Source organism: Neomonachus schauinslandi, chromosome 2 (assembly GCF_002201575.2).
Source record: "Neomonachus schauinslandi chromosome 2, ASM220157v2, whole genome shotgun sequence".
Classification (NCBI taxonomy): Eukaryota; Metazoa; Chordata; class Mammalia; order Carnivora; family Phocidae; genus Neomonachus; species Neomonachus schauinslandi.
Genome location: NC_058404.1, coordinates 121,806,859 through 121,832,941, shown reverse-complemented (window position 1 = coordinate 121,832,941; position 26,083 = coordinate 121,806,859). Strand labels below are relative to the sequence as shown.

General features: G+C 36.4%; 2 protein-coding genes across 2 annotated transcripts in view; both read right to left on the bottom strand.

The window, feature by feature from the left end:
* Positions 1-1,260: 1,260 nt before the first annotated feature.
* On the bottom strand, positions 1,261-15,551 carry LAMTOR3 (late endosomal/lysosomal adaptor, MAPK and MTOR activator 3). The gene is made up of 7 exons (XM_021680379.2): positions 15,441-15,551; positions 15,080-15,125; positions 12,185-12,219; positions 7,571-7,629; positions 5,648-5,781; positions 4,505-4,568; positions 1,261-2,127 (listed from the first exon to the last, which is right to left on the bottom strand). The coding sequence occupies exons 2-7, from the start codon at positions 15,086-15,088 to the stop codon at positions 2,054-2,056; spliced, it is 375 nt and encodes a 124-aa protein (XP_021536054.1). The 5' UTR covers positions 15,089-15,125; positions 15,441-15,551; the 3' UTR covers positions 1,261-2,053.
* A 5,013-nt stretch (positions 15,552-20,564) lies between these two features.
* DNAJB14 (DnaJ heat shock protein family (Hsp40) member B14) overlaps positions 20,565-26,083 on the bottom strand; it is a 50,275-nt gene continuing 44,756 nt past the window's right edge. The window contains exon 8 of the mRNA XM_021680378.1: positions 20,565-25,486. Within this exon, the coding sequence (XP_021536053.1) occupies positions 25,362-25,486 (125 nt within the window). The 3' untranslated portion in view covers positions 20,565-25,361. The remainder of the gene's footprint in view (positions 25,487-26,083) is intronic.

Here is a 26,083-nt window from a genome sequence, read left to right as displayed (position 1 = left end):
CACGATCCCAGAGTCCTGGGATCGAGTCCCGCATCGGGCTCCCTGCTCCGCTGGAAGCCTGCTTCTCCATCTCCTGCTCCCCCTGCTTGTGTTCCTGCTCTCGCTATCTCTCTGACAAATAAAATCTTTAAAAAAAAATTAATAGTTCATCTAGTTTTACATTAGCTTTGAAAACAGTTCTTAGTGATTTTCATCTACTTACTTTTCCAGATAGGACTGTTGAGCAATTTATCTATCTTCTTCAAACAGAAATTTCAATAGTAGCAGTATTCACCATGCAAAGGTAGTGTTCACCATGCAAAGGTTAAACGTATCTCCATTTATGACAGTTTCCTTTCCTGGGATTTTTTAGGCATACGATTATTTTTACCTGAAATTAAAGTTCTACATTGCACATTAGCAACAATCTCCTGGACACTGTTCAGTAACAATCCAGACAATAGGAATTCTAGATTTGATTTTATTTTGGGGATAATTCTAGGTTGTAACGGGTGCAGCTTGTGCGTTATTAGGTTTTACGAACTATTTCTAGCTCCCTGCGGGTCAAACATGCCCTCTTGCCTCTATGTCCACATAAAGGCTGTTGCTCTTGCCCAATTTCAATGCCCCCCCTTCTGGGTTTCTAGAGCTTTTATCACAGCACTTCCTATACCTGTTTTTATTTACCGAGCTCTAAATTCTTTAAAGGAAGGTACCACAATTTAGTTTCATATTTGTATAGAAAGAGGAAGTGGGCAGAAGGGAAGAGGAGGAGGGAGGGAAGGAGAAGCAAACAAGTGGACACCCGTGCTGGCTGACTCCTCACTGCACAGATCCAGGGAGAGCACTCACATGCTGCACATGAAAGGCTCCCCTGGAGCACAGAAATAGGATGTGAACTGTCCTCCTTAGAGTTCCGCAATGTGGCAGCTCTGGCACATGGCACACACCAGGTGTTCAACGCACGTGCACTGAACTCCACCAGTGACAAACTCTGATTGTCAAAGAACCTGGGAGAAAACCAACAACTCTGAATGATGGACTGCCCTCCTAAATATAAAGGGCATATTCTAGAACTGAGATACTTCTTTTGTAGAGATTAAATGAGGCTCATGGATAAGGTCTGCATTCCAACTGACACTAGGTAAAACAGTCTCCAAACTAATATCTATAAGCAACACTCACTGCTTATTCATGTAGTTGAAAGAGTGACTTCACTTAATTATATTCTTTAAACTTTCAAAAGAAGCCAGAAAAGAAACCTATTTAGTGCTCAAACTATACTTTAAAAAATACTATTTTATTTATACTCATGTATGAAAAAAAAAATGGCTGTACGACCATGTTTACATACATACCGATATTGGAAGCAGAATCCAATCAAGAATCACATCTAAATTTTATAAAGAACACACAAACATTAAAACACTGATTGGTTATAGAAAGCAGAGTGGAGAAAAAAAACCATTAGCTATCATTTCAATTTCATTAAAGATCAGCACCCTCTGAGAATAATCAAGTCAATTAGTAATATCATCTATATTGCAAAATAATATATACATAGAAAAGTTAGTGATTGTACTGATTTTATTACTTTTACTAAGCCATTTTATCTTCCTCACACTCAATGCAAAGAAATAAAATATAAAGAAAAATATGTCCTCATTATTATTCACAATAAAAAGGGTCTGCTTAATTCTGCAGGCCTGGGCATACTATATAATAGGGAGCACTTAATGGCTCAAGTGGATCAAAGTACCATTTTGGTTCTGACCCACTGAATAGTATCTCATGCATATTTGTTACTGGACTAACTCCATGGGAGCTGTGATGTACTGAACCATCTCTGTGGTATCCCCAGATCTCACTACATCAAGAAAAGACCCTGAACAAGGAAAGATAACAATCAATCTGTCCATAAATTATATCTATGGGCTCCTTCTTTAGTGTCAGGTGGGAAAAGGGGCCCTTTCTTGAGTACATGGATACAAGGACTGTTGTGGTCTAAAGATTGCTGGACTGATATTTTGTCTGTTATAATGGAAACAAAGTGTACATCAAAACCACTGCCAGATTAAGAAACTTCCACAACTTGTCTCAATTCTTCAAATAATGGAGCAAGTTCCTTTTCCAGGCTGACAATGAGTCCTAAAACAGAGAGTAAGAAAATTAGAACATCAGAAAAATGTTCCTGAAAAAGTCTGACTTAGATCTCCTGTCAAAATTTAGTTACTAAAAAGTAAACAAAATCTTTATTCCCCCAAAATAAAGCAAAATACTGTAATTCTAACTAATTAAAAGCTCTTTTCATTATGAAGTTTATTTTCATCATCTACTATTAAAGTAAGTGAAAAATATTTATATGTATTAGAAGATATAAAATGAATTATATGCACTGTAATTTTGTTAGTTTTGAAAGGAAAACTTTAATTTATACTTTATTGTTTCAAAATCTGTACTGAGGGCGCCTGGGTGGCTCAGCTGGTGAAGTGACTGCCTTCAGCTCAGGTCATGATCCTGGGGTCCTGGGACTGAGCCCTGCATTGGGCTCCCTGCTCAGCAGGGAGTCTGCTTCTCCCTCTCCCTCTGCCTGCCACTCCCCCTGCTTGTGCTCCCTCTCTGTCAAATAAATAAATAAAATCTTTAAAAAAAAAAAAAAAAAAAAAAAAAAAAACAAAATCTGTACTGATTCAGAAATGATACAAGATTTTTACTTAAAAAGATACATTTTTCCTGAACAAATTTTAATGGACTTTATCAAAATAGAGGTAGACCACCTGCTTCAACCTTGAGCAAAGAAATATTATAAATTTATTTTATAAATTCGGTGAAGCTAAAGCATAAATGGGTATTTCAAGTGAAAAAATTAATTTTAAAGATGAATGGTAGGAGTATAAAACATACACTTCCATGTTTAAAATTCAGTGCTGACGTACTGCATGGAGCACTGGGTGTTATACGCAAACAATGAATCATGGAACACTACATCAAAAACTAATGATGTAATGTATGGCGATTAACATAACAAAACAAAATAAAATAAAAAAGAAATTAAAAAAAATAAAATAAAATTCAGTGCTGAATCTGGGAGACAAAGTGGTCTAGAAATGAGCATATTTAGCTTCTCCTTAGCTTACCAGAGTGAAAAGCTTATATATCTTATATAATATATAATAAGATATAATCTTATATATCTTAGTTTGTTTTATGTTCAAAGATCTTCCTCTATTTCACAGTATATTAAAAGCATCTGGGATCCTCAAAAAAGTGTTCTAGATACTAAAATATAATTCTGTACATTATCAAAATTTATAACAACTGCTGATTTAGTACATGATGGTGATTTATCACAATTGAGGTTTAATATACTTTAAATATCAACACCACTACTATCCTATATAATTTACAAAGTGTTTTCACATAGAGCATTTTACAGCTTCAAAACATTAACGGAAGAAACCTTCTAGATCATCAAATCTAAACCCCTCATTTTAAAGATGAGGAATCTAAAGACAGGTTTCAGTGACATAACTGGAAACTGACTTGCTCAAACAACTTGGAAAGAAAAAAACAGAAAAAGAATGCATAACAGTTCTAAATGGCAGCCAAATCTAAAGAAGACAAGACTTAAAAAAAAAATCCCACTTTATCCAAAAGGGAGTATATAAATTACAGAATACAGTCATTGATTTAAACATAAATATCCAGTGAAAGTTACTGGATAAAATGGGATCTTACGATCTGCTACAGAAAGTACAGCATCCTGACATTTGTTCTCAAATTCTTCGACCTTCAGGAAGAACACATCTAAGTTCATCCTAAGTCCCGCTCTTAGAATTTTCAATCACATTAATCTTGCCCACTATCACTGAAGATTTTACAAATTCTAACAGATGGGTCTACATAGAATTGAACTCATCCTGGGCGCCTGGGTAGCTAAGTCGTTAAGTGTCTGCCTTCGGCTCAGGTCACGATCCCAGGGTCCTGGGATCGAGCCCCGCATCGGGATCCCTGCTCCAAGGGAAGCCTGCTTCTCCCTCACCCACTCGCCCTGCTTGTGTTCCTGCTCTCTCTCTCTCTCTCTGTCAAATAAATAAATAAAATCTTTAAAAAAATTAAAAAAAAAAAAAAAGAATTGAACTCATCCTTGACCATTTCATGTGTTTGGTTATCTTCTCCACTCTTTTTGTGTTTTCTTAAGCTGTTTTAATGTGAACAAGATGTAGCATTCAAGGGGTGAAGATAATTTAGATTTTCCTTTCTATCTTAAAAGGTCACTTACCCACAAAATGCCTCATTTGAACTAGAAAATAACCCCACGAGCCAGAGAAAGCAGACACTGGCTCCACTGTGCAGCTAGGGAACACAGACTGCACAGACGTTACTCTCCTGGAGACCAGGGCCTAGATGGTGGAGCTGGGCCACGAGGTCAGCTTTTCGGACTCTAAATCTACTGTCCCTAGCATATTAGACTGTATGGGGTTACAAGAAATTGAAAGCTGTATCTAAGGTAGTTAAAACACACCTGTATTGGCACTGCTGCTGGCTATGAAACTCACCACCAAAGGCAAACGATTGAATTGAACCACCTAAAAAGAAAGTACGATTTAAATAATGTTATTCAAATGAAATACCTCAATCTTTCCAAAACTTTTATGTAAATGGCCAATGTGTAAGATACTACCTACCATCATGTAATATGAAAGAGCTAAAAATAAGTATTTCCGTACAAGAGACTTACTGAGTATCTCTTAGAGACATGATCATTACTCAGCCTGCACAGCTCAAGGCGGGGCTATGTTATCTTCACCTCTTTAGCTCCCAAAGCCCAGCTGTGTGTCAATTATTACATGGTAGGCGCTCCAGAAACACTTGTTAATTAAATTAAATGGCTGAAGTCAGTATGTCTCATTCCAGTAGTTATACCTTCATGATTTTCCTGCTTCCTGTGCACCACTATTAATTTAAATTTAAGTTAACTTCAAATCAACTATCGTTTTAAAGAACTTAGCTTCAAACTAATCCCTATCGATGAAATTAAAGGTCAAAAGGGTTGGTTATCTTTTGCCCAATACACATGAAAGTTTGAACTTTTAAAATAAAAACATCACTTGTGTAACATCAGCAGTACAGGACTCAAACTCTGGGAAACACTGCTCTAAAGCAGAGGCCAGTAATTTATTCTAGACAAGAAAATGCAGCCAGAGATCGAGAGGTATATAGCAATGAAATTCTTTCATAATAACTCACTCATGATATATATCTTCCAAACCAAATGAAGGAATTAGCAGCAATAACAAATTTCAATAACTTATCATTTAACCATCAAGGGAAATTTTTTATCTGTCACAACAAAAAAAGTGTGTTATTTGAGAAATCACATTTGTTAAGCTAAGGGCACCATCTACTGGAGGTAACAGTGACCTGACTTCCCTTTTTAGGATAATGTATTTTATTAATAAATTTTTTAATTACTTTTCCACATTAATTAACTCCTGGTATAAAATGTGAAGACAATTACTACAATTCAACACAACCAATTTGAAGGCTAAGATTTTAAAATGCCATCCACACTTTAAAACTAAAATTTAGAATAACAACATAAGCTATTTTATATAGAAGACATTATTAATAGGTGAAAGTAACCATTCAATAATTATGAACCTACCTGGTAGGTGTTATAGTAACAGATGATACTTTTATTTTTTGAAAGTCCAAGTTTGCTCCCTTGGTCTGTTGCAAGGGCAAAAGTAGATAAGAAACCAGGTCTCAAAGCATGTTCTGGGGCATTATCATTGGCCACTGGAAATACAAATGACTTAAATAAAAATCATGCAGTGGATATGATAAAGTTTAACTGCACTTTTTTTTTTAACATAAATCAATAAAAATATTGAGCACAAGGGTTATTATGCTTCACAATACTGAAAATCGTATCACTAATTGGGTCTTGTCAATTTAGATGAGAAAAACTGCTCAATCAGAAACTGAGTGATCATAACTAAGGGAAGAAATACTGATTCTCACAACTTTTTTTAAAGAATACTAAACATTTATATTTTCTTAATATCTACTTTAAAACAAATTAATCAGTATGTTTAATAAACTGAATATTCTGGTTAACTGAGAGCCAAGCTAGAATAAAATCATGAAAAAAACTTCCAGAAAACGTTTGCTCTCATAAAACCTACAGCAGTATCACTTATAGATATTAATAATTTTGCAGCTGGCTGTCTGTTTTAAGTCTCTTTCACTCATTAAAAGGCCTGAATGGAGTTAGTTGTACCGACAGCTTTAACACAGAGATCCTAAGAAAGAACATTAGAGCTGGAGATTATTTTAATTTTGTTCAAAGCCCTCATTACAGAACTGAGTAAATGCAAAAAGGCAGGCGACTTACTTGCCCATGGCCACCTATGTTTTATGGTGGGTGAGAACGCACACTGAACCTCACAGATAATGGGTTCTATTATTATCTTGTCACTGACTCATGTGCAACTTTGCACTAACAATGTATTCTTTGCACTTGACCATCTTTGTTTACAAAATGAAAGAATTAGGTCATTTCTAAACTTCCTTTCAATTCTAAGGTCTAAAATTATCTGACATATATGATAACCTGAGGTGGAAAATAAACTGTAAACAAAATGTAAAGAAAATCATTTAATCTTTCTTTGGTAAAGCTATTACAGCGTCCCTATAGAACTATGAACAACCACGTGATGACATCTTAAGACACAAGCAGTAAAAATGGTCTTAATACACACTGACTCAGTGACATCATATATACTTAAAAAAGACAAAAGCTGAGGGGCAGCTGGGCGGTTCAGTCGGCTAAGCGACCAACTCTTGATTTTGGCTCACGTCATGACCTCAGGGCCCTGAGACAGAGCCCCACATTGGGACTGGGCTCTGGCTCGAGCCAGAGTCGGCTTGTCCCTCGCCCTCCCCCTGCTGGCCTGCACACATGTACATGCACTCTCTCTCTCAAATAAATAACTAAATTCCTAAAAAAAAAAAAGCTGAAAACCAGGCAAAAATTTTTTTCTTTTTTTAGGTTAACAAGCTCTTCTTTAGGTAAAAAAAGTCTTGTTAGAGTCTGGTTAACTAAAGTAATTGTGAAGTTAAAAGTTTAAAAAATATCTTATTTCCAGTAAAGAAGGAGAAAATCAATAAAGATTCAACAAAACAATCAATATATGTTAATTCAAACGTATGGAAGTTTATCCCCAAACCACTAGCAGTACTGATTAAAAAACAGACATCGGGGGAAGTCTGTGTGTATAATATATGTAGCTGCATACAGGCCCAGTCTCAGCACTGACACTTACTAATGTCTTTCATGGAACACTGGGCTTGTGATAAATCAGGCTTAAACTCTCGACGGTCACACAATCCATTTAACATGTAGTAAGTTAAAAGCTCCAATCCAGTCTTCAACATACAAAAGCAAACATCTCCCCCCAAATGAAGACCGTCTCCTGGATTTCTTAAAACAGCTTTTATACGCTTGCGTTCTGCACTACTCAGACCTAAACACGTTTTTATTCAAAAGCAAACATGACACTGGCATACAGGCACTCAGTTTTACCTTTAATAACGGGGACTCCATCTCTGTCTGACACAACAATAGCATGGAGCCCTTCAACACTAGAAAGGAAAAAGTTAAAATATTATGAAACATTTCATTTTCTCAAAATATGCACCTCAAAGTCATTCTGGGGATTTTCATATATATTTCTGAAAAAACTATGTCAACTCAGTTACTGACCTCATAAGTTCCTAGATGTCTGCCAAAACTTCCAGAAATTAAATAAATGTGTGTATTACTGACATGCTTATAATCTTTGCAAATTTATACAATTTACTGATAAAGGTCTAAAACACAGATAATTCTCCATTATAGTTGCTAACTGTTTTTCCATTATTTATGAAAGTATGACAGGTTAACAGCAGAAGCTACAGTGACTGGTATCAAGTGCCATCAAGATATCTGTGGGTTATGAGCGCCTATAAAAGGGGGGGTTGATTTAGACAAGTGGGTCAGGGAAGGCTAGTGACAGCTAAGCTGAGATGTTATGGCACTGGTCAAGAGAAGAGGGGCAGAAAGATTGTTCTAGCCTGAAGGAACACAATGGAAAGAATGAAGGTCATGTAGCAATCTTTTCAGCTATGCCTACCTAAGAAGCAGTAAGGGGAATGGTCAAGACTATAACCATCTAGTCCAGTCTAGGCTCTCCTACATTTACTATTTACACTACCCTTGGGCCAGTTATGAAACCTCTGTTAGCCTCCATTAACAATATGAAAATGGGAATAATTGTACCTATGTAACTACTGTAAAATTTAATAAAATAATGCATGTAAAGGCAAGGCTGGTACATAGCTAAAATTCAAAAATATTAATTATTACTAATTAGCATCAGAGTGTCATCTGCGCACACTGACAATTTATTAGTGCAGTTTAAATATTAACTCATTAGAGAATTCCTAGAGCACAAAACTAAAGTGCTAAAAATTAGAATGGGAAAACATTCTCAAATTTTCAGCCCCATGATCTTGTAATATCCAAGATTGCTACTTAGAAATATGTTCAACATTCCTACTATAACCCAGATTATCCATTCCTTATTGTTTTAACCTTAACGTTTTAAGTTAGAAATGAGGAACAGTCATATTAAGATACTGAAATTAAATTTTAAAATCCCAGTGGTAAAAACTTTTAAGTTAGAGAAGTATTATTAAATTTTGAGAAAATGTTATAAAAACTACATTTATGAACCTCACATTAAAAGTAAGAATGATGAAATAACCTGTATAAACATTTACTGGTATTATTTTCTATTATCATTCAATCCTGGAATTATCTATAAATTAAAATGTGCTCTGTAAGGTTAATGTATAAAACAAATTCTTCTTAGTTAAAAACTAGGTTATATAAAAGTATACCCTACCGATACTTGCACACACAATACTCTGTATAGTTATCAACAGGAAGAAAGGGCTTAGGATCATGTGTTTTGTTTTAGTTTGTTTTTTTCCCCCATAATGACCAAGGCCAGTTTGATTCAGACTCATTCATGACTTTTTCTTGAAAGTAGGCATATTGTATCCCAAAAGCTAAAGGAATGAAGAAATAATATTGAACACTCACAAAGAAAAGTAGTAAAATGAACATTTTGATTTGTTGCTAGCTGTATGTAAAATGAAGGGATTTGGACGAAGGCAGCTTGGCTTCAGAGCTATACCCAGAGCTATACTCTCAATACCCGAGTCAGTTAATGGAATATGTTTTTGTTCATTTTTAAATTCCCTGCTAAATACAGTTCTTGAGTTTGTATTTTTAAGTCTAGTTGTGACCCAAAGCAAGCTCAGGCTTTAATAATCACAACTTTTTGTGTTTTAAAATAACCAAATGTTTCATTATTATATGTATAAAATGAAGTATGATGTCTTGATTACAAATGCAACATTTGCTTTTTTGGAATAAAAGTGTTTGTTTTATTAAGCTTAAGGTTTAGATGTCTGCAGAATATTTCATAACATTAACTTCCTTCTAGAAGTGCAGTGTACCTATTAATGCATCACGCTTATTTTCAATTGTTAGTAAAATCTACTCATGTTATTTTTTGTTCACTCTGTGTAGAATTGGAAACACCTTTTATATTTGTGACCTAATTTCTGTAAGTGGGTATTTTAAGTATGTGAGTAATTTTTCTACTTTGTTGGGCATTTATCTCTGTGAATCCATTAAAAAGAAAGTCTTTATTTCTGCCTCCTCTTTTGGTGCATTAGTTGGCACTTAAGTTAACTATCTAATGCACCAGAAGAGGAGGCAGAAATAAAGACTTTCTTCCACCATAGAAAGATTTTCATCACACTTTTACAAATACCCTTTTTACAAATATCAACTATGCTTCTGCTCCTCTACTTTGTTGCTAGTGTGGTATTTCCCTCCAATCCTACTAGTCAATTTTACTATCCTTTCAATCTGCTAAACCTCCAACAAGGCAGATACAGAGAAACACAGAAAGCCTTCACTTTGTACAGTTCCAATACGGACACATTTTAGTTCTCACAGCTGAATTAAATAACACCACTCCTCCTGACAGCATGGCTCAAATTTCAGGAAGTATGGTATATTAAGTGAGTAACTGCATACAGTACAAACCTCACTAACTCTTCACACAAATCACCATGAGTAACTTCGTAAATGACAGATCGCACTGTGTCAGGAACCAGCCACAACGCTTCTTTCAAAGTGTGTTGGTGACTGGTCACCGAGCATCTGTTCCTCAGGGTATGCAGGGACAGTCAAGTATACAGTGTTATCTCCTTGTCTTCCAATGATAAATAAAGCATATGACATTAAAAAGAAAAACAGAACTGAAATAGGGAACTGGCTAATCAAGATGAAATAGAGCAAAGGAAGGAAAGGTGACAATGCTGGAAGTGAAATTCAAATAGAAAGTAAACACTTAGAGAAGAAATAACTGGCCAAAAGCATGTGGACACTTTCGCTGTTGTGCACAAGACGTGCAGCCAGACGAAGTTTGTGCAAGTGCACTCACTGACAGAAATTAGGCAAGTGGTTGGGATGAAGAGGATGAAGATATCCCACGGGAAGTGACGTGGGCAAAAAACCTCACACGACTCGACAGTACAAAGGACAAAATGGCGGAAGCTGATCCAAACTTAGGAAGGAGTGTGTGCCAATTTGAAGGCACAGAAAAGATGCCTGCTCCTTAGCTTAAGGTTATACCTTTGGTATTATTTCACCGTATCTGCAAACAAGTACGCACTGTTCCAACTACACTCGAGAAGTTTTCTACAAAGAAAGGAACACTAGTACTCAGTATTTCCACTGTTTTTAAATTGCAGTGTATTAAACAAATACTGCTTTTAGCATCTGTTTCCATTCCCTCAAATAGAACCAACAAAAGAGGTTTTAAGGTTTTGACAAAATTTTCTAAAGATCACAAAACAACTGTCATTTTTCCCAGGGATTACTAAAATTGCTTTGGATGGTTTCAGCGTGTACAGTCATTTTTACGGCCCTGCACTACTGTGCAAAGCTAGGACTGCCTGCTCATCACTAGGCTGAGAACAGAATCAGTGTTCTAGTTTGCACTAGAAGGAAGAGAGTAAAAATGAATTTAAGTATTACATTAACATGAAACCAAAGGTAACAATTACTTAATGCTTCAATATCTTCTTCCTGAATATAACAGTATTTTCTTCCTGAATTACAGACAAATATACATATATCAAACCAAGGAGATAATACCATTAATTTCTACTGGTTTGTAGTCAGGGTAAAGGCACAAGTCAATAGGCAAACCACATCAAACATTCAGGCAAAAATCCAAACAAGAGAATTTTTTTTCTTTTTCTTCTTTTTACCTACCTACAGAAATAAACTGACACCCAAAACCTTTTTAAATTCACACACTTGGATAATAAAAAAGAAGTAAAAAAAAAAAAGGATCTCACCATACATCCTGCTACATTACACCTCAAAGATTATTCAATTATGCTGGAATGTGAAAATGGATGTCTCAAGTTGTATTCCTCTCTCTCCTGTCCTTAACTCTAAGGTATTAACTTTACACTAAACTAAATGTGAATTTTAATACAACTAAAGTGACAAAGTCCTTTGAACCACAAAAATATCTAAAAGGAAGTTTGCTGTCCTTCACACAGAGCCTAATTGATAATGAAGCATCAAATGGACTGAGTGCAGGCAAAAGAAGCCTTGTGATTTTTCCAAGTATGGACTGCTGTCTACATACAGCATTTTTGGGTTATGCAAACTCAGCAATTAGGTCTTAAAATACTAAAGGAAAGGAAAGTTCTAGGGTTTTTCCCCTTAAAATTGCTCTAACTTCTTCGAAGTATAATCCAGTAAAAACTGCTATGTTAGTATATTCAAAAAAACTCTAAAGTGCCAAGAAATACGGGTTCTAACCCTCTGGCATTCACGAGCTGTTTAACCTCAGACAACAAGTCATATACAATATCTCTAGGCCTGATATTATTTATCTGCAAATTCAAAGGACATTTCTTGTGCTGCCTAGCGTTATTTGAAAATGTTAAATAACAATATACACATACTATTAGTCTAAAATAAATAGAAACAAAATGCTACATAAAATCAACATATACAATGCAGAATTTATTTAATAATAAATTAGTAATTTTTTACCTTGGTAACTTTTTATACAGGAATCGCTTTAGGTCCTGAAAGAGAATATAAAAAAAATCATAACAATATGCCTTGTACTGGTTATCTAGATAGTCCTATCCACATTTCAGGTACTTTAAATCATCACTCATAATCTTTCTTGCTCGTCTTTTTTTTCTTCTTGATACTAGTTGTGTGACTTGGAACAAGTTATTTAACCTTTTTCTCTAAGCCCCAGTTTCGTTATTTGTTGAGAAGGGATAACCACAGAATCTATATCATAAGACCACTGTTAAAATTTATTGAGATGTATGTAAACTGATTAGCATATCTGGACAAATACACAGCAAATACATATTAGCTGTAAAATCAGATCGTATTTTTCATACTATTTTGCATCCTGTTGCTAATGTCCTACTCACTGGAGAGTATATTATAAACATCTTCCTTGTCTACAGATAAACTTTCTCACATCACTTTAACAATCCTGGGTAAATTAACTTCTCTGAAACTCCGTTTCTTTTCATAACTAAAGATAAATGACAACATGTATCAAGTGTTAAGCATGGAACATAATTAGGACTAAAGAAATAAAAGACTATTTTACTTCCTCCCATTACACTCTCTCACCTAGGGAATTTCATTGACAATCCAGGTATCAATTATGAGGCCTACATAGGTACATCAGGAATCTGTTGTTTTGAACCTCTAATCCCTACTACTCTCCAGACCTGAATGTTCATTTTATTTCATGTTAGGACCACCATCTTACCTCTGCTCTTATCTTAAACACATACATTAAAACTCAACTCATCATGTTTCATGTGAAATTGCGATTTCCTCAATCTCTTCTTGTCTCCACTAATGGCACTACCAATCCCATTACTGAGGTCTGAAACACAGAGTAACATTTAACCCTAACCTCACCTTTATCACTTCTAAATGATTTGTGAAATCAAATGTTTTAAAATGATCTCTTCCTCTCCTTTTCTTTTTTTTAAAGATTTTATTTATTTGACAGAGAGAGAGAGCGCACAATCAGGGTGAGCGGCAGGCAGAGGGAGAGGGGGAAGGAGGCTCCCCGCTGAGCAAGCAGCGAAGCAGCCTGATGCTGGGCTCGATCCCAGGACCCTCGGATCGTGACCTGAGCTGAAGGCAGACGTTTAACAGACTGAGCCATCCAGGCGCCCCTCTTTCTTTCCTTTTCAACTGACATTACAATTTAGGTTCACTTTAATAATTACTTATGACTTGTGCTGGCCTCGCAACTGGTAATCTGACCTCCCACTTCTAGCCCATACAGTTTTACACAATGCCAATAACCATATTATTCTCCTTCTCTATCTGGGTTTGAGGTGCTTCCCAGATGATTCCCTATGCAGTCAGGGTTGAGAACCAATGTCCAAATGGCTCTCCACTGTTTAATAAATTCTCTACAAATTCTTTTAACATTTGAGCTTCTCTACAATATGGTCTACACCTAATTTTACAGTCCTGCTTCCTACCACTCCCTCATACATAACTCAGCCCCAGCAAGAGTGGACTACTCACAGCTCCTCCACACACATCTTTCCCTTTCCCATCTCTCAAACTTTGCTTACACTACTCATTTTAATAGTAATTCTCTATCAATCTTACTTTGAGAAAAACTGCCACTCATTATTTAGAGCTACTCTCAACCACCAAATACTCCAAATAAGCTTTCCTGATAAACACAAACCAGATGTGACCCCTCTCTCTTTTGAATTTTCACACAATTATATATATACACTTATGATCACCTGCCTATTATACTTTAAAAAAAAATTTTCAAACCCTTATGGAGGGATGCCTGAGTGGCTGAGTCGGTTAAGTGTCTGCCCTCTGCCTGCTGCTCCCGCGTTCGTGTGCTTGCACACACGTGCTCACTCTCTCTGACAAATAAATAAATAAAATCTTTAAAAAAAACAAAAACAAAAAACCTTATGGAGAGGAATTGTACCTTAATCATCTTTATTTCACCCACAGCCCTTATTACAACAACTTTCGCAAGGTGATGCTCAATAGATATATAGTGATTTGACTGTGCCTGGAGAATAAGTTCTCAAGAACATAATGGCAGACACTCAAAAATGGAATGATAAAGGCATACAAAGTTCCTAAACCTAAAAAGAAAAATCATGTTCATATTAATGTTGAATGATCATTCAGCCTAGTGGTTAAGAGCATAAACTCTGGAGTCAGACTGCCTGGGTTGGTATCTTGACTCTACAACTTACCAGCTGTGTAACCTGAGGCAAAACCTGATCTTTCTATGCCTTAGCCTCCTCAGCTAGAACACAAGGACAGTAACAGTGCCTACTTCATAAAAGTTATAAGAATTAAATGTTCAGTGTTTAGAATGCCCAGCATGTAGGTAAAAGAACAACAGGATGTAAAATATAGACACATAAACATTAATAGTATCAATTCCCTGTTTCTAGTAACTAGTACAATTAAGTTTCCTAAACTTACAATTTGGGTTTTATTGCTGTGCTAAAGAGGTATCAGTCAGAAATCATCTCAATTTGCTCCAATGAATCTAGAGAGACATCATGACCACTTACTGGAAAAAAGTGGATTCACAAGCAGCAAAACATTTAGAAATTCAAATGGTATTCCGAGCCTCTCTTATGCCCGCCGGATTGGGGAGTGGGAAGAATACAATTTTCTCAACCTCAGACACCTTAGCGTCCTCCACCCCCACTGTGGGCAGAAAGTACTCCGCAAATCTCTTGGTATTAGTCACTCACTCCAGAGTCTACAGAAATTACGTGGGGGTGGGCGGGCTAAAAAGGAAACAGATTTCTCCTTGGGAAGCTTTACCTCTCCCGGCCCAGTAGGCCTCCACCAAACTCCCCACCCTCCCCTTCCTCTTGTGTGGGTGTGTTAACTCACATCCGCCATGACGAACCCCTTTCTCCCGCAGGATCAATCTCCACTCCTGAAAGAGAAACTCCTGGTGATTCTCCCCTCAAGACTTCTTCCCACCTCCAACCTAAAAGCGGGGTCAGCTCTCATCAAGGACAGGCAAGAATCCGCGGCTCTAGGACTCGCACCAGGGAAGCCGAAGTGAGGCAGGAGTTCCCAAATACCCAGACGGTAGCTGGGATGCCCTACCTCAGTCCACTCCACCCTGCACCCGCGAAGACCTAGGCCCAAAGGAGAGGGGAAGGGGAGTCCTCTCCCTCCCTTGCGTCTCACCGCCCGCGCCACCTGCGGGCCCGGGCTGAATACCGAGCAAAGCGGCTCGAGTTACCTTGCTTTCTGGGCTGCGGTGTTCCTTCAGCTGTAGATCCAGGGACAGCCTGACAGACAGCCTCCTTGGAAAGCCGTCGTCACATGATTTGTGACCTCCTCCGTGTTCCAGGAAGCACTTTCTACGCCTCCGAGGCCCGACGATAGGAGATTTCCGGGGAGGCGCGGAGGCCTTTTTGCGTCGGGCGCGCCCCGCCCCGCCCCTCTGCGGGCTGCTCCCTGCGCCTGCGCAGACGTAGGGACGTGGGGACACAGGCCGGTGAAAAGAGGGTTCCTTGGATGACGTCCGGCACTAAAAGACCCGCCGGAAATGTATGCAAGGAGAAGTTGTTGTGTGGGGAGGGTGCATAAATTTTATGAATTTTGCAAGGCCTGTTATCTTAAGACCTTTTCTTGTAGATGAAAAAGTTTGAAGGGGTGTTGTTTACGAGCTGAACTGCAAGCAGGATTGCCTGTGCCTAGAAGTCCCAGGTTCATGGGACGCCTGGCTGGCTGAGTCAGTGGAGCTTATGACTTGATCTCGGGATGGTGAGTTCCAGTCCCGCTGGGTGAAGCGATTACTTAAAAATAAAATCTAAAAAAAAAAAAAAAAAAAGTCCCAGTTTCATAGTTTTCTGACCCCGACGTCCCCCACTGCCTTGGCTTTTCCAAGGGTGCCACCCATGTGCTCTTACTCGAGGTCTTGTCTAAATTGTATAGAGGAGCCATGAGCTTTCTGGAATTTTCAAAGTTAGTTGCGCAACTCAACATACGCAGATACTGGACAACCTTATTTCGTTGACTCATTTAGAAGGCTATGCCTTCTAAGTTGCAACCATATTATTTTTTGTTTGGTGTCTTGCTTGTTTGCACATGTAACAAAAACCTACAGTAGGTGCTAAGAAAACGAAGCCTATGGGGCTTGTTAACGATTCATCAACTCCCAATCCCTAAAAGTAGGAGAGCAAAAGGAATTAACTCTAGTTCAAGACATGGTGAAGAGTTGGATACTAATTTCCTAGTTATCCTTGAGAAGACAAAATGGTAAACTACAGCTCTCCCAACTGTTAGAAATGATCTCCTGATTATTATAAGTGAACTTGACGGTTCCATAGCAACTCATATCATTGAAGTTCGCTTCCTTTTCCTTATTTAAACCCTTTGATTTCTTAGCTTCTGGGATACTGCATTACTTACTTTAGGTCCTCACCCATTCTAGCTTCCTAATTCTTTAGATCATGGCATTTAAAGCTTGTCTTTGGTTTCGTTTTTCTCTTTCCACATTTTCCTGAGAATGTGAGTCCTAAGTCTGCACCTCTCCCCAGAGTTCTAGGTTCACATTTTCTGCTGCTTGTTGGTTGTTGGGTACATCTACATACATGTCTTGAAGTCAGCTCTGACTCAAAAGCTCCAAAAACTTCTCCAATAAACCTTTTTCCTAATGTGTCTGTTGTTTCCATGATTCTACTAGTCATGTGTCATGTTTGACTACTATCTTTTGTTCCTCGTGTCCACTTTTCTAACCTATGATTTTTTTATCTATATATTTTTTTCAATTCTTCATTCAAACCATTATTTAGCAAGATGATATCAATAGCCACTTACTAATGGCCAGATAAACCTCCCCAAAACAATGCACATTACTGCTGCTCAAAAAAATCTTTAGTGATGTACCATTGCAGACTGATAAAGTTGAGTCTTTAATCTGGCACAAACATATTCTGTTTTACTTCTGAACACATTCTAATGTGAATCCTATACTCCAGCCAAGTTGATTACTTCACCCTTCCATCACTGGTTATTATTTCTCCACACTGGTTCTGGGGGGTCCTTTAAACTGAAGTGCTTATTTCTCTTGTAGGTGAGGAAAAACATACTTCTACCCTTCTACCCTCTTAGGTTCTATGGCTGGGCCCAAGAATTAATTGACAGATTATCCAGTGAAAAGCCATACACATTTATTTAATATTTTTATGTGTATATGGGAGTATTCAGAAGGAAATAAGGTCCAAAGTCATTAGGCCCAGAAGTTACATGTCTTTTATACAAAGAACAACAAATTGTGGGGATGTGACAAGAAAAGGGGCTTGGGTAAGGGACAGTAAATTGTGGGACAGTGATTATGAAACATATGGGTGAAACAAATGGAAGATAGGATTATTTTAGTAGGCTTGTTTGTACAGGTCCATTTTGGCGTCAGTCTCGCCTCTCGTGGTAAGAATGTTCTCTTCCTGGTAGAGGGAGGGCACCTTTCTCACAGGAAATTTCATGACCTGTTTTTTGGTAAAAGGGGAGGTCAAAGAATCCTTCCTGCATCTGTTTTCTTAGTGCCTTCAGCTCAAAATAATCAATATGCCTAAGTGGTGGGCGGCTGGGTGGCTCCATCAGTTAAGTGTCTGCCTTCGGCTCAGGTCATGATCTCAGGGTCCTGGGATTGAGCTCTGCATGGGGCTCCCTGCTCAGGGGGGGGGGGGGGGGGGAGGGGGGTCTCCTTCTCCTTCTTCACTTCCATTTTAACATGTTCCATCCTAAAAACTATCCATAAATGATAGTTGACCTGGAAAATACTGATTTTCATTCTTCTTGAGTGGCAAAAAAGGGAGAGCATAGCTTTCCAAGCTCTCCAAATACCACTATGTCCTCAAGTTGAAAGAACTAAGAAGATTTCTAATTTCCAAGTGTGGTGGTTTCTGAATTAAGGCAGTCAATGGGAGACTGATCTGTTTGAATTTACTCACTGCCGTTGGTATAGGACTAGGGGAAATATTTACTAGCCTAAAAGATTATCAGCATTATGTACCAGTTCTTCAAAGTGGGGTGTACCAGAGGGTCCCTGAGGTTCAGGAAGAAACTAGTAGAAATTGTATACATATACACACAAAGTTTTCATCTCACCCATTCAAATTTTCTAGTACACAGCATACCAGAGAAATAGTATACTAGTATACATAATACATGAGACAGTTAAAACATGTACATGTTGTTAACGTTCTAACTTTATTGGTTGTATCAAAAGCCTTTGTTTCTGCTTATTTTTAGCTTAAGTTTCTCTTAGCTTTTGTATATGCCAGAGATGTCTCAATTTTTTTATTCTTCTTTTCCATAAAAAACTACCAATCATCTCAGTTTAGGTTGGCTCCACTGTTTGTGTGAAAATTGGTATCCAAACTCATGGGGAGGAGAGTCTTGCTGATTTTCCAACATACAAATATGAAAATTTTATCACTTAGATTGGCCAAGTTGGAAAATGTCTTGCTAATATTGATTCTGGCTATGGTTTGGGATTTGGCCCATTGAGAATACAATTATAAGGTCATATGCAATAACTTTCTCTTTTATACTACCACGCATTGTCATCACACCCTGGATTTAGGCAGTGACCTGAGAAATGACTAATTCCTCTGGTCTCTGGCTTGCATACAATAGATGATCAATGAATCACTCACATGTCAGCAACTTAAACTCCCCTACCTTCTTTCCTGCCTGACAGAACCCCAACTTTGGATGAGTTCAATCAGTTGTATTCCACTGCCTATGCCTAGGCTGATGGGTTAGGCTGGAGAAAACACACACAACTAAACAGATTGTAAACTCTGTCACAATCTGGGACTTGTAAAAATCCTACTTTTTCACTCGTCAGCTGACTCAGTGGAAAAAAAAAATTCCTTCAAACTCTCCTCTTTCTAAGCCTGTTTCTTTTTCTTTTCCCCTCCCCCATTTTACACAGATAAACTGCCTATTCATCAAGCCAATGAAAGCCATGACATCTTACCACCAACACTACAAATCTACCTGCGTTTGCACCCATCCTCCATGCATTCCTTTCTGAAAGAATGCTGGGGGTCGTTTAGCTAAAATAATTCTTCCATCTGTCCAATGACATAATATCCTCCTAGACGTATCAGGCACTTACTGCTATTATCCCTCTTTTTCTCTGTCTTTACTCTTTCACTTTCTACCTGCCCCTTTACATCAGAGTGAAAAACAGAATAAAACAGATCTCTCATGCAATAAATATGATCTCACGTAATTAATAATTGAAAAAATAAAAGCCTTCTTTAGAAACCACATCCTCTTTCAGCTAACATCCTTCTCTACTCCCTTTCACAACCAAATTTTTGGAAAAGTTTTTAATTGCTGCCTCTGTTTATCCCAAATCCAATCAATCAAATAATTCTCTTGACTCTACTTCCTGAATATCTCTCAAAATCATTCATTTATCTGTATTCCTACTCTAGTCCAAGCCATGATCATCTCTCCTTTGCCAATAACTTCCTATCCTTCCTATATTCATGTTTGCCCTCCAGTCTTCTCTGCACAGTAACTAAAATGATACTTTAAAAACTCAAATCTCATTATGTAACTCCCTCCTCAAAAATCTCAAAGGTTTTCTACTGGCGTAGGATAAAGTCCAATTATCATCATCATAATTTATATATGGTCTTATGGAACTTGGCCCCTATCTTATTTTAATTCTCTAACTTATCCTGCCTTTCCTACGCTATAATCATACGAGTTTGTTCTCATGCAAGTTTGTTTTCACTTCCACAAAGTTTCTATGGCTTTATCAACTTAGCACACTTTGCCTGAAATATATCTCTAGCATTCACCTCACTCCTACTTATCTTGTCTTTTGAGTTTCAACTTAAGCTCACTTTCTCAGAGAAACTTTCCCTGATCCTCCTATAGTAGGTTAAGTCTTCTAGATATGTGCTCTCATTGTACCTTGTAATTTTCTTTGTAGCATTCACCATAATTATGTTATTTACTTTACATTTATTTTCCTGGCTACATGTAAACTCCATAAGGATTTCTGTCTTGTTCAGTGATTAATTCCCAGCACTCAGCTCATTGCCTGGGATAAAGCAGGCATTCATACATTTGTTGAATGGTTGAATGAATGAAAGAAAGTGCATATTAAGAATATAAAACGTGGTAAAAACACATCCTTTAGGGGTGCCTGGGTGGCTCAGTCATTGGGCGTCTGCCTTTGGCTCAGGTAATGATCCCAGCGTCCTGGGATGGAGCCCTGCTCAGCGGGGAGCCTGCTTCTCCCTCTCCCACTCCCCCTGCTTGTGTTCCCTCTCTTTATGTGTCTCTGTCAAATTAAATAAAATGTTAAAAATAAACCACCACATCCTTTACAGTGAGAACAGACCTTCTTTTTATTCATATATTGAGATAAATTGCAGAGACTGAAAGACAAAAATTCATCACAAATCATTCAGCAGAACATTCATTAAAAATCAAATGCATTTTCTTTAACAGAATTCTCACACAGAAAATTTTATTTTATAAGTCTGATATCACATTAAGTATTTTACAAATCAGAAGTTTTTAAATCTAATTGTATAATCTTGAATGCACTATAGACAAAGTAAGATCTCCTTTACCAGTTTCACTTCATTTAACTTACACAAGGCTTCCATTAAAATTCCATCACACCTTGAAAATTACCTGCAGCTTTTAAAAAACACATGATTTAAACCTTAATGGAAGAAGGTCTTACGTAGCCATTCGAAAAATGAAAACAAAACAAAAATAGGTAAGAAGCATTTCTTAATATAATTATAAAATATCATTTATGTGTGAGTTTCTTTCTTCTCATTGGTATAGTCAGCCAACTCAAAAACAATTCATTTTGAAACTGATGCTTAAAATACTCCAGTGTCATCGGAAAACTTCTATTATTTTAGTGGTACTCTTAAATGGCAAAGTAGAATCAGACTGGAATGTCCCGACTCCTGCGCCAAAGTGAGTAAGAATTGCTCAAATTCATGCCGGGTGTCATCGCTGGGCAGTTACGAGATAGCTCAGCAACCAGTAACCCCAATAGTTCATAAGAACTTACTCAACTAGACACTTTTGAGAAACACTTCTTACCCCTACATAGTTCCATTGCTAGAGACAGAAAGATACAATTATATTTGAAGTGTGGGCCTTCTAATAGGAATCTGTTTTAAAATTTGAAAAGGATCCATGGAAAAAATTCACACCAATGAAATTCTGTGGAATGATTTTCAAAGTTAGAAATAAGAATATCCACTGCTAATGGAAGCCCTGCTCTGTGCAAACATAGTGTGGTATATATTGAACAATCACACATTTGAGGTATTAGCTGGAAAAAAATATATATGTACACCTATACATGGACACAGCCACAGAATATTCACAAGTCCATTGGCCCCAAAACCAGCAGATAAATTAAATGAGAATGAATCACGTACCAACAGGAAAAAGTTACACACAGGGAACTTACAAAAAATGTGGTTATATAACCCTTAATATAAGGAGTATGTTTTGAATTAATGTTTTGAGGGAAAATGTTTCCATTTACATGAAAGTGTTTATTTAACAGTAATGGAAACCAAAAAGGAAGCCTGAATTCCAGGACTGTGTTGCCTGTCAGATTATTAAGGGGACGTGCAAGAATTCCTTGAAGATCCTCATTCTACTCACTTTTTCTTTATAATTACAAATTAGAATTTTAAAAGATTTAAAAAGTTTTGTGAGTTATTGTACTACTCTTTCCTTTTTCATTATTTATAGAGAATTTTATGGATTTTAACTAGGCAATAGTACAATGTGGCCAATGGACATGGTTTTTTAGCTATTTAGTAAAGATTAAAATTCAGATTTAGTGTTCCTTTTCAGAAGTTTTCCTGTTCAGATAAGAAAAAGGATTATGAATGCCCTTTCAGTCTGCTTCACTCAGGATGAAGACAGATGGTAATATGAACCTATGCTTCATGTGGGGAAGCTGAATAAATGCACAAATTCTCCTTTTGAACCATATGGTCCTTTGACATAACACTTACTTAACTGGAAAGATGGCTCATTTGGTTCTCAGGTCAACATCAAAAAATATTTCACTGCCTTAACACAGGTCAGAGATTTATTTTTTTTAAGGAAATATATGGGAATTCATTATTAATAATATGTCACAGTTATTAAATAACAGCTGCATTTAAAACTATTACAGATCAACAAAGAAAAATTGAAGAGGATAATCATTTCTCTCACTATACACTATTTTACATACTAGTGGAACTGAAGATTTAACAGGAAGAAAACTAAAGCATAAAAGTGCAATCACAGTTAAGGGCTGGAACTCCACATTCCTGTTCCTGTGAACACCTGAGCTGACACGAAAGCAGAGTCGCTTAATGCACTGGCATATTTATGCCTTAAGGATTTACTCTTCTCTACCAAATCTCTGTAAATTATAAAAAAAACTGTAGTGATTATGAAACAAATTCTTATTTAAGCATTCAAATGCAATCTGTTCCCAAAATATATTGTTTTTATTTATTAGATGGATTAAAACTTGAATTTTCTCACTGAGAATGAAATTCTCAGATTTGGTCAAAATAAATTCTGAAGCTTATAAGCGACTAGCACCAGTCTACTTCGGAACTAAGGAATCAAAAAAGGAGGAGAAAAGGTACTATTTACTTTCCCCCAAATCCTCACAAGGACAACGTTTATATGTATGTGTAAAAAGAGATAAAAATGTAAAGCATTAATAAATATAGTTGCTGCCAAACTTCTAAAATACCAGTTAGAAAAGCTAGTAAAGCAGTATTCAAAGATTCAAAGCTTTCAGGAAATGGTTAAAATGAACAGTACAAGTTATCAAATGAAATTGCAAAGCTTGTGTAGTAAAAATAAGATGGCAAAATATTGGGATTTTTATTGTAAGAGTAGCAAACATGAAAATCTTACATCTCAAGATAGTTCAAATCTTCTTACTTTGTAGAACTAACCCAAAATCCTAAGACACTTGATTGGGCCTTTATACCAAAATATAGATGACATTAGGACTTAATCTTTTCTTGCATACTTTATATGTGGCTTAAATTATCAGGCACTCGATCAGTTATTTTGCACAGTTGTTTGAAAATTTTATTTTATTGAACACATTTCCCCCGAACATTTTACGAAATGTGATGGAATGCAGCAATGCAACTGAAATATAATACTGTCCAAAAGCCATATACGACTTCATAATATATAACTTCACTTAACTTGGTAACTTCATCTATCCCCATAAAGCTAAGATTAAGGGAAAAAGAATCACTCAACAAGAGTTCAATTCACATTCGCTCAATCACAATAGTGTAAATTTCCCATTAAAACTGGAAAAATAAATGGACGAAATTTTTTCATTTAAAGTTTTATAAGTTTTCGGATGTATATGAACTTTCAAAGTTAATTAGAATGCTATGACCTTATTTTCTAAAAATTCATTCTGCAGGCTCAAGAATATATTTAAATTTGTATTTTCTTTTAAGCACTGCTATTTCGTTTAATTTAAAAGTTGCATTTCTAAAAGAAAACTGGTGAAGATGTCCAGTTTTCCTAGGGCAGTATGTTGTTTAGTTTAACTCACTAATTCATTCGGATATTTCTACTGATTCACCTGGAAAAGGGGATACAAGAGAACATTTTAAAAAGATTGGTCATTTTAGCAGTTTTATTCAACAGATGCTATAAAATCAACCACAAGCAGAAAAAAAAAATCCTTAAACAAAAGAACACTGCCAATAGAACTAGCATGCTCTCACACACACAAAAAACTACCAAAGATGCATTCGTGTTCCATTAACTGAGTATGAAGCAAAATCATTAAAATATTACAACTGTTAAACATAGAAGACTAGAAATCAAATAGTTTTCACACTCAATATACAGGCACCAAAAACTTCAATTTCCAGCTTGTTTTTCTAATTTATATTATGGATTGAATTACAGAGAGCTTATTCCTATAAGATAATTGAATTACTCAATGGTGAATAGTTTTTAGCTCAGAATTTTGTAAGGATAACTTGCTACAAATCACTATTCTACCTGCTGCTCACTGTTGCATGTGGCCAAATAGATCATGCCCTGATCAAGTAAGTGTGCTGTAATCTACTTATATGTTTAAGAGTTGGCAATCAGGTTAAAAGGCACAAAGCTTCATTTTTGTAGTATTTTTCTCTTATTACTCATTTGTAGAAGAACCCATTTACTTTGGATCCTGCTCAAATGATCACTAAGAAGAAACTAAAATTTCCATGGGGGGCAAAACAGGTGGGTCCTCTTCTTCATAAATGTTAGCAGCCTTCAAAGACAGATATATAAACATGTGGGGGCCTTTGAATTACTGGAATTGCAAATGACATAACTGCAATTTACTGTTGAAGACCCTTTTTGTTTAATATCTACATAGCCATTTCCTCATATTTTCTTTAAAATCTATCAGTATACCATTTCATTTCTATGCATGGCTTAGCAATTCATAAAACTAAATAGCAAACTGATACTCTACACCAGTTCATTTATCTCAATATATATTCTGGAATATAATGGTAATATTAAAAATATCAATTCCCTCTAAGCTGATAATGCTACAAGATTTACACAGACAGCTTTTTGTTTTTTCTTTTCTTTTTGAAAAAGTTTCATTGCTTAAACTCCACATTCGACATCTGACAAGAAAAACGTAATTTTGTCACAGAACATGTATTCTATCAGTTTAAACTAAAGTGTCTCATGGAGTTAAATGCTAAAAGAATTTAAATAAAAATGCAGTAACCCATATGTACACAAAATGATCATTCCATAAATATTTACATGACCAAAGGAAACATGGAGAATCACTAAAACTGGAAACTGCTACAGGTGTGATAATCCTTTCTCAAGACATTTTTAGTTAGGAATAATATAAGCTTTTAAAGTGAAAATAATTGCCAGAAGCATAAGTAAAATATTAATTTTAGTTTTCAGTTCCCTACTATTTAAAGGAGCCAGTTAGGTTATAAACAGTCCAAGATTTCAGGGACCAACTATTCAGTTTAGTTTTTAACATCTAATCTTTTTCTTTAGCTCTCATGATGAAACTAAACTTACTTACAGAAAAAATAAAGAGTACGCTAAAAGGTATAAATACAATCCCAGTTCATCCTCCTTTATAAATACTGGTCAGCCGCTCCAATTCTTTACAGTTGTCCATGCTCAAGGCGTCTGCCTTTCTTCGGAGCCGATCATCACGGTATACTTTCGCTGCATACTGCATATCTGTTTCTGTTAACAAACAAAAATATTTTGCTAAGTAGATAATAATTTAGGTCACCTAGTTATTTAAGCTGAAATGATATTCAATAGAAGCCCTTCAATATTATTTCTATTAACTGACCTTTTTTTAAAAAAGAAAGAAATCCAAGTCTTACTCCTAAAAGCCTTTGGAAGCCTAGCATGTAAAACAAACACAGAGCTATTCTGGGAAACAAATGAAAATAAAATCCTATCCCTTTCCCTCACTCCGGTCCCCAATGGTTTAAAAACTACTGCTCTAAAGCATCATCTTGTCCTTTCATACTAAAGATAAATTATATGCTATTCAATCCTGCTAGTGGTTGTTTTATCTGTGACCTCTTGTTAAGGTTTCAGATTAATTAATTGCGCCAAGACTGGAGTAGAAAAATTTGAAATCTTGTCCCGAGTTTGCTTAAATTAAAAAAGAAAATTTTACTGAAGGAACACAAAAGGGAAAGAAAGCTTGCTATAGAATCATAGTAGTGTTATTTAGCAAATAAGTACTTCTGAGACTTCCTTCAGTATGTGGGTAGCACTACTAAAGAAAAATAAATGGACTATGAATCTTTAGGTAACTGTTCCTTG

Bases quoted from the DNA above. Each gene is read 5' to 3' on its own strand.
- LAMTOR3 (XM_021680379.2), bottom strand. The intron at 5,782-7,570 runs GTAAAACTGAGT...TTGTATTTCCAG, and splicing joins TGGAGTCCCCGTTATTAAAG to TGGCCAATGATAATGCCCCA. The intron at 2,128-4,504 runs GTGTGTTTTAAC...TCTCTGTTTTAG, and splicing joins CAGCAGCAGTGCCAATACAG to GACTCATTGTCAGCCTGGAA.